Source organism: Sceloporus occidentalis, unplaced genomic scaffold (assembly GCF_023333645.1).
Source record: "Sceloporus occidentalis isolate IW3139 unplaced genomic scaffold, rSceOcc1.0.p SCAF_1, whole genome shotgun sequence".
Lineage (NCBI taxonomy): Eukaryota > Metazoa > Chordata > Lepidosauria > Squamata > Phrynosomatidae > Sceloporus > Sceloporus occidentalis.
Window position 1 is genome coordinate 150,107,952 of NW_028316981.1, and position 13,496 is coordinate 150,121,447.

General features: G+C 42.2%; 1 protein-coding gene across 1 annotated transcript in view; it reads left to right on the forward strand.

Annotated features, from left to right (window-relative positions):
* SMURF2 (SMAD specific E3 ubiquitin protein ligase 2) overlaps positions 1-13,496 on the forward strand; it is a 134,264-nt gene that overhangs the window by 102,366 nt on the left and 18,402 nt on the right. Inside the window, exons 11-13 of the mRNA XM_089476889.1 lie at positions 4,108-4,321; positions 6,681-6,784; positions 9,046-9,160. Of these exons, the coding sequence (XP_089333015.1) occupies positions 4,108-4,321; positions 6,681-6,784; positions 9,046-9,160 (433 nt within the window). The remainder of the gene's footprint in view (positions 1-4,107; positions 4,322-6,680; positions 6,785-9,045; positions 9,161-13,496) is intronic.

A 13,496-nucleotide genomic window follows, 5' to 3' on the forward strand; every position in this document is an offset into this window, starting at 1 on the left:
GCTCGAATGTGACATCAGTCTTTGTTCTCTCAAAAGATCAACCTTCCCACCAAGTGGACACACCTCTTTCCCATGAAGTCACCACACTACACAAAAGCATAACAATAATACATTTGTTTATATTATGTCTCAGCACATGTCCTTGAAGACTTGTTCTTCCAGGCCTAGGCTTTCTGGCCTTCAACAGGAACCATTTTAAACCTTAGTTAACCATTGACACATCTGAACATTTTCAATACAATTTAGAAATATATTTTAACAATTGCCAACATACAAAATAAAATAAAAAAATATGATGGTTAATGGAATGCACCAAGGAATTCCAGAAGAAAAGCAGCACATGCTTTATAGACTAAAAGCTTTGACTGTATAGATCAGGGGTAGGCAACCTTTTTGAGCCGGGGGCCGAGTTGGTGTCCCCCAGACAACGGGGGAGGGGAGCAAAAAAATAAATAATTAAATAATATAGGACAACATTTTCAAATGTAGGACACATTTTTTTTAAAATGGAGGACATGTGAAAAAAATTGATGCTTTTTTAAAAAATGTTAATATAAATGCATGTTTCTTAGGCATGATCAAAATGGAGGACATTTAGGCATTAGTCCTAGACAGATGGCAGAAATGTACTTCCCTTTCTGGCCAACCCCCCCTCCCCCCATTCCAAACAGCACATTTGGGCATTGAACATGGCTTTACTTAAGATAGCCTCCTGCATATTTCAGAGGCTTATTGCATAACCAAACTCTTTGGGTTTCACACTGAACATGGGTTCACATGGCTATGCATATTGAACATGTCAAGGTGGTTTCACAGTTCTTGCACCAAGTGTACTTCTCAGAAGTGTGTTCTACTTGGTCAAGGGACTGTGGTTTTTCTTCACTGCTCATGAGTTTGTAAAAATCATAGCAATTTACATTGGCCGTGCCTCTGAAGCTGGATCGTATCAATATCGCCATCACCACAAAGCAGACCTGTAAAAATGGAATGGAAATCCTCCTCCTGCTCCTTCCTTCCTCCCTCCCTCATCTTCCTCCTCCTTCCTTCCTTCCTCCCTCCTCCTCCTGCTCTTTCCTCCCTCCTCCTCCTCCTCCTCCCTGCGCACCTGCGCTGGAGGCCAATGGCCCCGCACACCTGCGCTAGAGGCCCCGCACGCTTCTGCGACAGGCCAAAGGCCCCACAGGGCCTTTGGCAGCGGCAATCGGCAGCAGGACCGAGCTGGGGCCAGTCCCAATGTCTCGGCGGGCTGCATGTGGCCCGCGGGCAGTAGGTTGCCAACTCCTGGTATAGATCATGAAAAGCTATGGATTTCTGTCACAGAAGTGCCACTACATTTGATAATCCTGATGAGAAATCTGTACTTAGGACAAGAGGCTACTGTTAGAACAGAATATGGAGAAACAGAATGATTCCTGATTGGCAAGGGGATCAGACTGAATTTTATCACCCTTTTTGTTCAACTTGTACACTGAAAAGATCACATGAAGAGCAGATTTGGATTTGGAAGAAGAAGTAAAGAAAAAAATTAACAACCTAAGATACGTTGATGATGCCATAGTACTGGGGGGAAATATCATAAACTTGGAACTAAGGAAGGTCAAAGAAGAAAGTGCAGTGGCAAGCTTACTATTGAACATAAAGAAAACAAAAATACAGTCGACCCTCCACTTTCAGGGGTTTAACGTTCGTGGATTTGATTATTTGCAAGTTTTTCCGTGGTGGCTGGGAAGGGCACTTGTGCGCTCCTCTTCCACCTCCCTCCCAGGCTTTTCCCCTCTTAAGGAAAAAAGCCCAGGAGGAAGGGAGCAGCTGGGAAGGGTGTGTGCACACCCTTCCTGCCTTCCCCCATGCCAAAGCACAGCAAACAACAACAACAACAACAACAAAGCAAACAACAACAGCAACTGCTTTTTAAAGATTTGTTAACTAGGGAAATGCTTTATTGAATTATTTCCTGATTCATTTTCTGAAGCACATTAAGAAGGAAAATGCTATTGATTTATTTTCACTTACAGCTGCCTAGTGAAATAATTATATTAATGGTTGTAATATCTGCATAATATTTATGCTCTAAGGTCCAAAACGCACTGCAGAAATAATCCAGTTTGAGGCTGCTTTAACTGCCCTGGCTTAATGCTAGGGAATTCTGGAAATTGTAGTTTTGTGAGACATTTAGCCTTCTCTGTCAGAGAACTCTGATGCTACAATAAAGTAAATTCCCAGGACTCCTAGCACTGAGCCAGGGCAGTTATAGTGGTCTCAAATTGGATTATTTCTGCAGTGTGTTTTGGACCTAAGTTTTTATACTGCATGTCTGTACTATTGGTTGTTCCTCTAACTGTTAAATTGCACTAAAGTAGTAAATTTTTAGAATAAAGCAATGATGACATTAGGCATTTTGGCATGCTAGGCAAACATATGAAAATTGTCTTCTTTATAACATTCGTTACATTGCACATTCCACGTCTGCATGCTACCATAGAGCTGTAAGCCCAGCTCCATTTTATTTTTGTGAAAAAGATCACTGTGGGGGAAAAAAGTCTTTTTTCTTTAATGTTTCAAGCAGCTACCTAGTGTTCCATTTGGTTTTAGAGCAAGATAATTGGGAGTTTTAAGGGCCACTTGATTTTTCAGTGGATATCTAATAAAATAGCAAAATGACTATTGTAGGTGTGTTCTTATTGTTTAAAAATATTATCTTTTCTGGCATTGTTTAAATGTGTTTGCCAGTTAGTTTATCAGTCTAAGACATTTGGAAAGGAAAGAATTTGCTGTACTTGCATGTTGCTATTAGAAAAGGATTGTGTGAGTACTGTTCTGAAAATACAGAAGTATGCCTCCTAGCCATATCATGCATACATTTAAATGGTTTGCATCATTTGTTTGCCCTCTCATAATGTGTGTATGGCAGTGGGTTATGGGATCTCTATATGGTGATTACCACAAATTCTACTGGTTTTGGAGAGTTCATTGCTAACCCTTTTTAAACCATAAAAGAAAAAAAGAAAAATGAAAGTAAGATTCTCAAAATACTTTGTTCTTCTGTCTGTTCCAAACACTATGGCTTTTCTAAGCTTACCTGCAGTTCCTTTAGCCAAGTTTGGCCTGTGTGTAGAAGAATTTTGCAGATTAAGTTGGGTCAGTCAACACAGAATTTGTGGTTCTCTTACCTCGAGGCCTGCTTATTGTGCCTCTCTCAGTGCAGAACATTGTGCGTCAGCCTTCCTGTGCAAATACAGCTGAAATAATGTATATCATGACCAGAATGTAACTTGAAAATGTCATTTCCCCCCCTGTTACTCTTGATCAAAGGAACAATATCCCCCTAAGCATTGCCCCCCACTTCCTTGTAGGTTTAGATGTTCATATATTTTTAAGAAGAAGGGGAAAATCATATGAAATATCAAAATACTTGTTCAGAGATAAAATGTGGCCTACTTACAATGCAGCACATTTTACCATGATTGTTTAACTCTGTAGCTGTAGAGAATATCAAGGACTCTTTAACTTGAAGATGCTTTCTTATGAAGTCCTCCACCCACATGCACAATCCAAATTTAGCTGTAATACATTTTTGAGCATAGCTAATGAAAATATTCATTTATCCCAGCCAATTGGCTACATGAAAAGTTGCCTACATTCCTGTGGTCAGAACTAGTCCAGGTACGAGGGGCACCATCCTTGCCAAAGTTCCTGTACAAGCATTTTTGTAAGCTAATTCTTCAGGCAAGCCATTTACAGCACAGTGTGGTGTCCACTTTTAGATTTTGTTTGTGTATTTTGACGTAATCCTGAATATTAATATGAAAGATATTAAAACACACAAAAGAAACATGAGAGCTTTTGAACATTTGACACAAACACAGTGCTGCTACATACTTAATAAAATATTTTGAGCCCTGTGAAGCTACTTGAAAATTATCAAACCAGACAGATGTGTTTGCCCTCAGTCTCCTCAAAAGAATCGTAGTGAAACAGGACACTGAAACTATAGTAACCAGTATTATATTTGCCCGAACATTTTGATTCAAATGCCTATTGATTTACTTTGAGAGGGGATGCAACTGGAAGTCTTGAATTACTCAAAGCAGCTATTTTTCTCCCCAGCCGTCAGAACCAACTTAAAGATCAACAACAGCAGCACCAGCAGCAACAGGTAGTATCATTGTGTCAGCTTCCAGATGAGGCTGAATGTCTAACTGTGCCAAGGTACAAACGGGATCTAGTACAAAAGCTTAAGATTCTGAGGCAAGAGCTATCCCAGCAACAGCCCCAAGCTGGACATTGTCGCATAGAGGTCTCCAGGGAAGAAATATTTGAGGTAACTTTTAAAAAACAATTTAATAACTGCAAAATAAACACATTAGACAAGACAGTAACAACCACCAAGGGGGGGGGGGGGGGGGCAAAATTATGGCAAATAGGAAAGACAAATACATGTTAACCTTGGCTCATAGAACTTATTGTTCTGTAATACAGTGAGCCCGTGCCATATGCAGGCTCATTATAGGTGTCTTTCAGCTTATGTGGAAGCCGCCGGAAGAACAGGAGAATGGTGCGCACACACAGCGAGCATGCACGCTTTTTGCCTTACATGGGGGGTCCAGAACGGATCACCTGCATAAGGCAAGGGCAGACTGTATATGATTTAGGTGAGCAAACAGTTACAGTATTTCTGTTAGCATATTCAGTAAAGTGGGCAACCAAGTGCACTAAAAATGATCTGTCCCATTAAAGTTCATGACTGTGTTTGAAGTAATGTGAGGAGTTTTATTGAAGATCTTAAATTTAAAAGAGGGAAGCTGAGTTGGATTACCCTTGTTTTGAAATATAAATGGAGAAAAAGTATTAGAAGTTGTTAAGATACAATGCACAGAGGTGTCACTGGGGTTGTGTGAGGGTACAGACCACACTGGGTGACACCTCAGGGGTGGGAAGACACATACTTAAGCCATTTGCCTGCTGTGGCTGCTGCGGGGTGTGGTTACCCTGTAGTCCCTTTTGTGTCTGACAGAGTTGCTGGCTGGCCAGGAAAGGGAAGTGTTGGTGGCAGCAACAGAAGCAGTAATGGAGCCATGAACTCTTCCTTTTCCTGTCACCATTGCCTCTGGCTGTCAAGGGTGAGGTGACTGGGGTGAGGTGACTGGGTGGCTGGGGTGTATGCTAGGCAGCTTGGGTGGGATGGGGAGGGTGGCAAGATGTTCAGGAGGGGGAGGGTAGATGGCAAGTGCCCCTCCCTACCTCCTGCTGCTGCTTCTCCTTCTGCTTTTTCATTTCCTCCTGCTCTCTGCCCATGTTCTCTCCTCTGGTGTGGCTGCCTGCCTGGGGGTGATAACATGGGTTTACTGAACTGGGATATCACCAACCTTAGTAACACCACTGACAATGCATATTTTGAAATTTCACTGGGGATGTAATAAATAATGGAGATTGAAGCTTTATTTTGTATACATCTGAGATGTATTTTCATTCACTCTCTTTTACTTCATGAACCCAACCAGTGTAATTTTGACTGAAACATGTGCCAGTATAATGGACTGGTATTAGGTAGAAGGCCCTTTTGCATGTAGAATTGTTCGTCTTTCACCAGAAATGCCCTTCTGCCAGTTGACTGTAGAGATATGGCAGCAGAACAGTGAGCAGGCAGAAATCACTATGCCAACTAAGATCTGCTGAGAGATGAGTGAAAAGGGGTTAGAGAAAGAGTGGAGCAAGGAAGGAGTTGAGTTATGCCAGATAGAAGTCTCTTCCAGCCCAGAGACAGAGCCACATTGTTGGCACAAAGATAGACAAGGACAAGGTTAACCCTAAATCTTTTCCCACACCATAGGTTGGGCATGGTTTTGATTAATTAAAATTTCAACTAGCCAAAAATGTGTTCAGCTGACCCTTGCCTTTTTATATACAGGATTGCACTTTGACAGGATTACACTCTAGATCTTTAGTTCATACATGGATACATGCATCCATGGAATTAAATCCTGTTTTAAATAATTTGGCTTTACATCACCACCACTAGAAGTTGCCTACCGCAACCATAAACATTATAAACATTATACTAGCTTGTACAACAATTATTTCCAGAGCCCTCATTTTGCAGATAAATAACTTTAGTTCAGCATAGATTTCTCATATGATGGTTGTGCCAGACTATTTTTCATTTAAGAAATACTGTCCAGCACTAAAAATCTTAGTGTCTTTGTTTCCTTAGGTAAGGGAAGAGATTGAACTGAAAATATTAGCAGTTGGTGAAAACTACAAGAGATATCTCTGCATATAAAAGGGATTTTAGTAGCATATTAAGACAGAGAATAAATAATTTCATGTGAAGTCGAAGGCTTTCACGGCCAGCATCCAGTTTTTTGTTTTATGTTTTTGGGCTATGTGGCCATGTTCTAGAAGAGTTTATTCCTGATGTTTTGCCAGCATCTGTGGCTGGCATCTTCAGAGAAATCTTCTCTGAAAATGCCAGCCACAGATGCAGATGAAACGTCAGGAATAAACTCTTCTAGAACATGGCCACATAACCCAAAAAACTCATAAAAAATGTAAATAATTTCATGTTTGCTAGTGTGAGGAGGCATACGTTTTGGGATAATATGATTATAGTTATAAGTAGAGAAAGTATCAGTATAAGAATTACAGTAGTATTCACTAAAGAGTATCTAATGTAATTCCAGGAGTCTTACAGGCAAGTCATGAAGATGAGGCCTAAAGACCTATGGAAGAGATTAATGATAAAATTTCGTGGGGAAGAAGGCCTTGATTATGGAGGAGTTGCCAGGTAAACAATAAAATGCATATTACTTTAGTTTGTATTGATTCAGGAGCAACCATTTTCCCTATAATTCATCTGGTGGTGGATTTTTAAGTGGGCCTGAGAATGTACAGCAATTTCTAGTGAATTCAGGGATGTATTCTGAGTCTTCCCACCTCAAGCTGGCATTCTAGCAACATCTTTTATGGGGGAAAAACTTTGATCTTTTTATAGAGGAATGTATATGTAGAGCAGAATGCATACAAAGATGATCTTACTCAAAATAAAATGCTCTCAGGTGAGTGGTCTAGTCAGAAGTGTACAAGCTTCCTTATTCTCAAAAGAAGCCCTCTGTGATCTTAAGCAAGGCAAGTGCCATCTCCCAACTTCAGTACTGCAGGAGAGACAGGGCTCAGGGATAAAGCGCTGGAGATTTTTTGATGAGCAAAGAGGATATTGTTTGAACGAAGCTTCTTTGTTCCTTTCGACTGTAGCAGCAAGCAGTTCTCACAGTAATAAGGTGGGTGAATGGATTTTCCCAGCAACACTGTTTTTGAAAGCTGTTCATAGTGTGAATAAATGGAAAATGGATCTACCTGATAGAATAGAATGTGTGGACTGAGAGCAGAGGCTGACTCTTCCTAAATCAAAAGCACCTACATTGCCTGCACATAATAGTTAAGCAAATGCTTCTAGACTGGCTTTTTATCCATTGCAGAACAAGAACAAGGCTGTCTCAGGTGATTCTGGGATCTAACTATTGCCTTCCTTCCATCAGCAGTTCCATTTGGCATAAATTGGTTAGCTGGCAAAGAGATTTAGTGATCTGAGCCAGGGAAGTAAATCTCAGAAGTGCTGTGAAATTCTGTGTACTCTGTTGCTTAAACCAATATTTATCAACTGGAGCAAATTTATTTAGCACTTTAAAATATAGGCTTTTAAAGTCCTTCAGGTAATGGGCACATTTCAGTATTCTGTTACTTAATCATTTAGGACACAATAGTTGAACTGCATGCAGTCTGATCATCTTAGGTCTATGTTTACATTGCTTAGCTTGAGACAGTGAGAGGTTTGTCTTAAGACTGTTCAAATTTTACAAAAAACTGACGTATACAGCTGCTATGGAATGCTAATTAAACATTAATTAAGATCTTAAATATTATATAAATAAACTGGAAATGCAAATATTATTTATTATTGGATAAATGATAAACAAGCTTCCTTGGCAATTTATATGATTATTTTCTACCTGAACACAAACAACTATAACATTGTGTTTATGCTGCATTAATAATATATAAGTTAAATGGAAATGGAAGATGTTAGTGATTCCATTCAACTAAAAGGCTGTTGCTGAGTTAGGGGGAGTGGTTCTAGTGTGGACAAATTTATTACTGTTCAATTTTTTCTGTTTTTTGTTGTTAGCTGCCTTTGACTCATAGCAACCCCATAAATGAGACACCTGCAAGCCCTTCTGTCCTCAGCTGCTCTGTTCAGGTCCTGCAGGCTTAGGGCTGTAGTTTCCTTGATTGAGTCTATCCATTTGGTGTGTGGTCAACCTCTCTTTCTTCTGTCCTCCACTTTCCCTAGCATTATTGTCTTTTCTTGTGAGTCCTGCCTTCTCATAATGTGTCTGAAGTATGATAGCCTCAATTTAGTCATCTTGGCTTCCAGGGAGAGTTCAGCCTTGATCTGTTCAAGGACCTATTTGTTTGTCTTTTTGGCTGTCCATGGTATCCTGAACACTCTTCTCCAGAACCACATCCCAAATTAATTTATGATATTCTTTCTATTGGTTTTCCTCACCGTTCAGCTCTCACATATGTACATGGTGATGGAAAGTACAATTGGCTTGGATGATCCTAACTTCTCTGTTCATTTTTATATCTTTGCACTTCAGTATCTTGTCTAATTCTTTCATACTTGCTCTTCCCAATCCTAGTCTTCTTTTGATTTCATGACTTCAATCCCCATTCCCATCAAGATATGCAAAATTCTTAATTATTTCAATTTCTTTGTTGTTTGGACTGGATTTCTGTAACTCCTCTTTGACTTTCTTTAGTAATTGTTTTTGATATCTTTGATATTTTCTGCTAGCAGAATGATATTGTTTGCATATCTTAGATTGTTGACACTTAGTTGAAATAGCAAAATATTTAGTTGAAATAAATTTGAAACAAGAACATCTGACAAGCATTTTGCTTAGGTCGTGATGTTGAATTTATCTCTGAAGACCTGTATTTTTGTGCAATGTTTATCTGATCTCAAAGTGTTTGTGTTTCCTTCAGAGAATGGCTCTATTTGCTGTCCCATGAAATGCTGAATCCATATTATGGCCTCTTCCAATATTCACGTGATGACATCTACACGCTGCAGATAAATCCAGATTCTGCTGTCAACCCGGTATAAAGAAGCACTTCATCAAGCTTTTATACTCATATACTCTTTGTAGCCAGTATTTTTTTCTGTATTAATATTAACATCATATATTTCCCAGTAGATAAGATTCCCACATCCTGTAGTTTGGGTTACTCACTCACTCCAGATAGGCAAACAGTAAAAAGAGACCTTCTGGTGACCCCACGTAGGTAATCCTAGAAGGCCAGTCTTGTCCTGCCTATTACTCCAGTAGGATGTGTTTGCTGTTGCTCTGCTTCATCTTTGCTACAGCCACTCCAGTCCATTTTCTTCTCTTCTTTCTCTTTATGCCTTGGAAGCATGAAGAAAGATTTAATATGGCAAGGGCACCCAGGATAGGGGAAAGGTCTCAGGTTTACCGATGACTTTCCCTCTCCTCCAAATCTGCCTCCCCCCTTTCATGGTGGGAGCACAGGTGAGTGCTGCAAACAGCTTTACAGCAGCATGGGAGCCGCGGGAACAGATGGTGAGGGGTAGCTCCTCCATGTCTCTGTTTTTCTGCATCATCTCCACCCAGCCCATTCAGGGCCAAGGGTAGGGAGGAAACTGGCCAGAAGATATGGAAACTTCCCTTCTCAACATCTCTGGCTAGCCTGTTTCGGGCCAGGAGTCAGGGAGACAGGTCAGCCAGAAGCCATAAGGAAGGGTTTCTCTGCAGCACCTCTGCCCAGCCCGAAATGGGGCCAGAGGTCAGAGAGACAAGCCAGCCAGAAGACACAGGATAAGGAGTGAGTACCGGTGCCCCTCTATATAGCTGGCAAAGAACATTTTCCAGGTCTAATGCCCTCGCTCAAGGCAGTCATTGCCAGGAGGCCTCTGCTATTGCCACTGCAGGCGCTATGTCTAGCATAAGGTTTGGAACCCTGCCAGGAGGGCAGATGGGCAAGATAGGCACTTGGTCTCCCAATTTCTTCCCATCTCAGGCCCCAATGATGTCCAGGATCCCAGCAGCTGTGGGAGATCCTATTGCAGCCTGGAAAACACATGGTGGTGTTGCCAGGGCTCCTGCCAAAGTCCCTTTGAATTCTTGTAATGAGATTGTGTGGAAAGGGGTGGAGGATTCCTCCTCTGGCATGTACACCCGCCATCTTGGCCATATGGCTATAAAGGAAGCTAAACAGGGCCGAGCAAGGACTGAGGCTTCCAACTCTAAAATGGTCTTCTTTGGCTGCTACGTAGACCACCCCACAAGGAAAGCAGAAAATGGCATCATGCCTTTGCCAGAGGGAGCATGGCCTCTGCCACCCCCATCTCTGACAAACAAAGCACGTGGGTACAAATCCTCCTGCATTCTCTCCTCAGAAACAGGGGAGGGGAACACGTATGGAAAGAATGGGGAGAGAGTTCTCTTCACCCTTAATTGTGTCAGGCTGCACCAAACTGTGGCACTCTTGAGGAGAGCAGTTGGGGCCCTTGGCCTCTTGTTTACATCAGAGCTGATCCCTTCTCAGGATCCATCCAGGGAAAATGGGGAGTACTGTCCCACAGCAGCCCCCTCTACACCCTTCCCAGCTAACCTATGCAAATGGGAAGGGAATTGAGGAGCAAGCCAGGTTACTATAATACAGTCAGGTTACTATAAAGCCTGCCTGAGACTGAAAGGGATAAACTTCTAAACCCCCGCTTTGAAGTTGGGGCTGTTTCAAAAATAAATAAAACAAAACAAAATGTCCTGTGAGTATCAGGGCTACACTATGGGCCATATACAGCTATCTACCCATGAGTAGGAATGGCCTTCAGTCACTGCTAACTCAGGAACATTTCCCTCACTGCCTGGAAGAACCTACTGCCCAGGCAGCCTTCTTTGGAGTTAAGGAGTAGAGCACTCTGCAGCAGCAGGGACAGGGGGCTCAGATTTACAAGGGGTGCCAGTTAACCTTTTTTGGTGTTCATTTTGTTACCTCAGCCAAGCTCCACTTTAGGGGCAGAAGGGTGTCCAAGTTCCTGATAGGAAACACAGGGAACCTCAGTCACCTAGCCCTTAGGAGACAACTGGCTCCCCTCTCCTTCCCTTCCCTCAGAGGAAAGATGTCTGTTTAAGGGAGAAAGTAAGGAATATAATTTTCTGCTATGACAAGGTTCTCAGAAACAGAAGTGGTTAAGAAAATTCTTAATCAGAAACAAACAGCCTCCTCTCCATCCCAGTAGGACTCCCCCCTTCTCATAATGCATTAAAACAATAAAAGCAGTTTTTTCTGCTAAGGAGTGGCTTCAAACCCCATATAGGCATCCTGCAGAGCCATGAGGGTCTGCCAGAAAGAAGAGCCGAACTACCTGTTAACTAGTCTAAATAGTTACATTTTAGATAAGAATGCCCGCAGATGGGCTTACCATTCAACTGGTCCCTGGCTTGGTGGACCTATTGTTACAAGGTGTGTCATGCATATGAGGAATTAGGCTTAAGGTCATGAAAGCTCATGCTACCAACTTCTTTCTTTCAGTTAGTCTCAAGGTGCTGCAAGAACCCTTTGCATACTATTGATATAAGATTAGCCACTGTGCGGGTGTGTCTCTAGGTGTCTCTAGGTATCCCTAACTAGGTTTTTATGGCAAGGTCTTGTTCAGAAGACACCATTGCCCACTGCCTTCTTCTGAGGCTGGAAGAATGGACTTGCTAGTGGCTACACCTTGTTTTCTGCTGGCACAGGTACTTCTCCATATAGGGAGCTACAGCCAGACCTTTGTATATTCACAGCTTGATACACACACACACACACACACACACACACACACACTCTAAACCTTGATTTTACTATTTTATATAAGGGATTCTATTATACTATGCCATTGTATGTTATGGGACTTGAGCTTCCATGGATTTTGGTATCCACAGGAGGTCCTGGAACAAAACTCCAATGGATAGCGAGGGGCCACTGTCCTATTTATAACTAAGATTTGTTTTCCTTAGACAGTTTTTTTTTCATTGAGGAATTTCTCCCCTTGCAATTGAGTAGCAGAGGATTATTCTTACCAAGTCCTCGGTTAGCATTTCATGACCCTTTGAGCACCAGTTCATTCAGCTTGAAGTCCTCTCAGCCTTCCTATAGGATGATGATAGTCTGCTGCATGGAGTTGGAGGATTTTTTAGTCACTGAGCAAGATGAAATCAGATGTAATTCTGGCAACAGGCCTTGTTAACACAGACTGCATCCACGCATCTGTATGGACTCCCCAATGTCTGCCAAGATATAGGGTAACCCAGTCTCCCCCTTGCCTAACCATGGAAATAGTCTTATTTTTACACAGGTGCACAGATATTCCAGTAAAGAACTGCACACTGTTCTGAAATAATAGTTGGTGATCAGGCATTTAACATTCCTTTTCCAGAATAGTAAGTGTTCATTGCTATAAGGCAAATCACTTTCATTGCTACAACCAGTTGATAAGATGATCAGTGATGGGGTGGGAGTTGACATAGCTCCAGATTGGATCAGGTTCCATTCTGATTGATCACATAATCCACTATGATCCACATTTTAGACAAGTTAAAACCCTGGGGTTCTTCTCCCCATTGGGATTGCTATCTTCTGTTTTCCCTAGATTGAGTATTAAGGGGTGAAATAGGATTTGGCCCATGGAATGAAGGGCACCCATGCATGACATACCCCCGAATCTCAGGGTCAGCCAGACATCTCTCCATCTCTATATATCAATACTAGTTGAAATGGCAGTCCCTAGGCCAGGCCTGCTACCTCTGGTGAGTTCCCAGAGAACAATGGGAACAATTGCTGGTTCCTCAGACCAGATAGCCTGGGAAGCACCATCCTATACCACATTAGTCACCATGAGTGTCCCTTAGGACTCCCTGAAACCCTCAGTCTTCTCCTTATTGAAATTCTTCCAGGAGGACATTGGCTGGAGCCTTAGGCCCCACAGCCATAGACAGACTGCACTTATCACCTCACTGTTGTGACATAGGCAAGGAGCCAAGATGGCATCCCATCCCCCATAGGCAGAGACTCCCCAGGCGACTGTTGTTGCCTGCTCTGCCTACAGAACACCATTCCTTTACTGGGTCCTGAGGGTGCTGACAGTCTTAGTTCCTAAGGGAGGTCTCCCCTAAATCATTTGCCTGGATAGGGCCCCTCCTGATTGCTGCCCCTTCTGCACACAGGGGTTCTACTCTGGGGTCCTGCTAGCACACAAGCAGCTAAATGTTATTAGAATTGACTCCACTGCCATTCAGCCAGACCCAGACCCCACCCTTAGGGTGAGCTCTAACCTTCTCAGAGTGCAGAATCCTATTCCCCCCAGCCTTCTCCTTTATCTTTTCAAGGAACTGGAAAGAATGTAAACATACACCATGCCTGGAGAGCCCCCC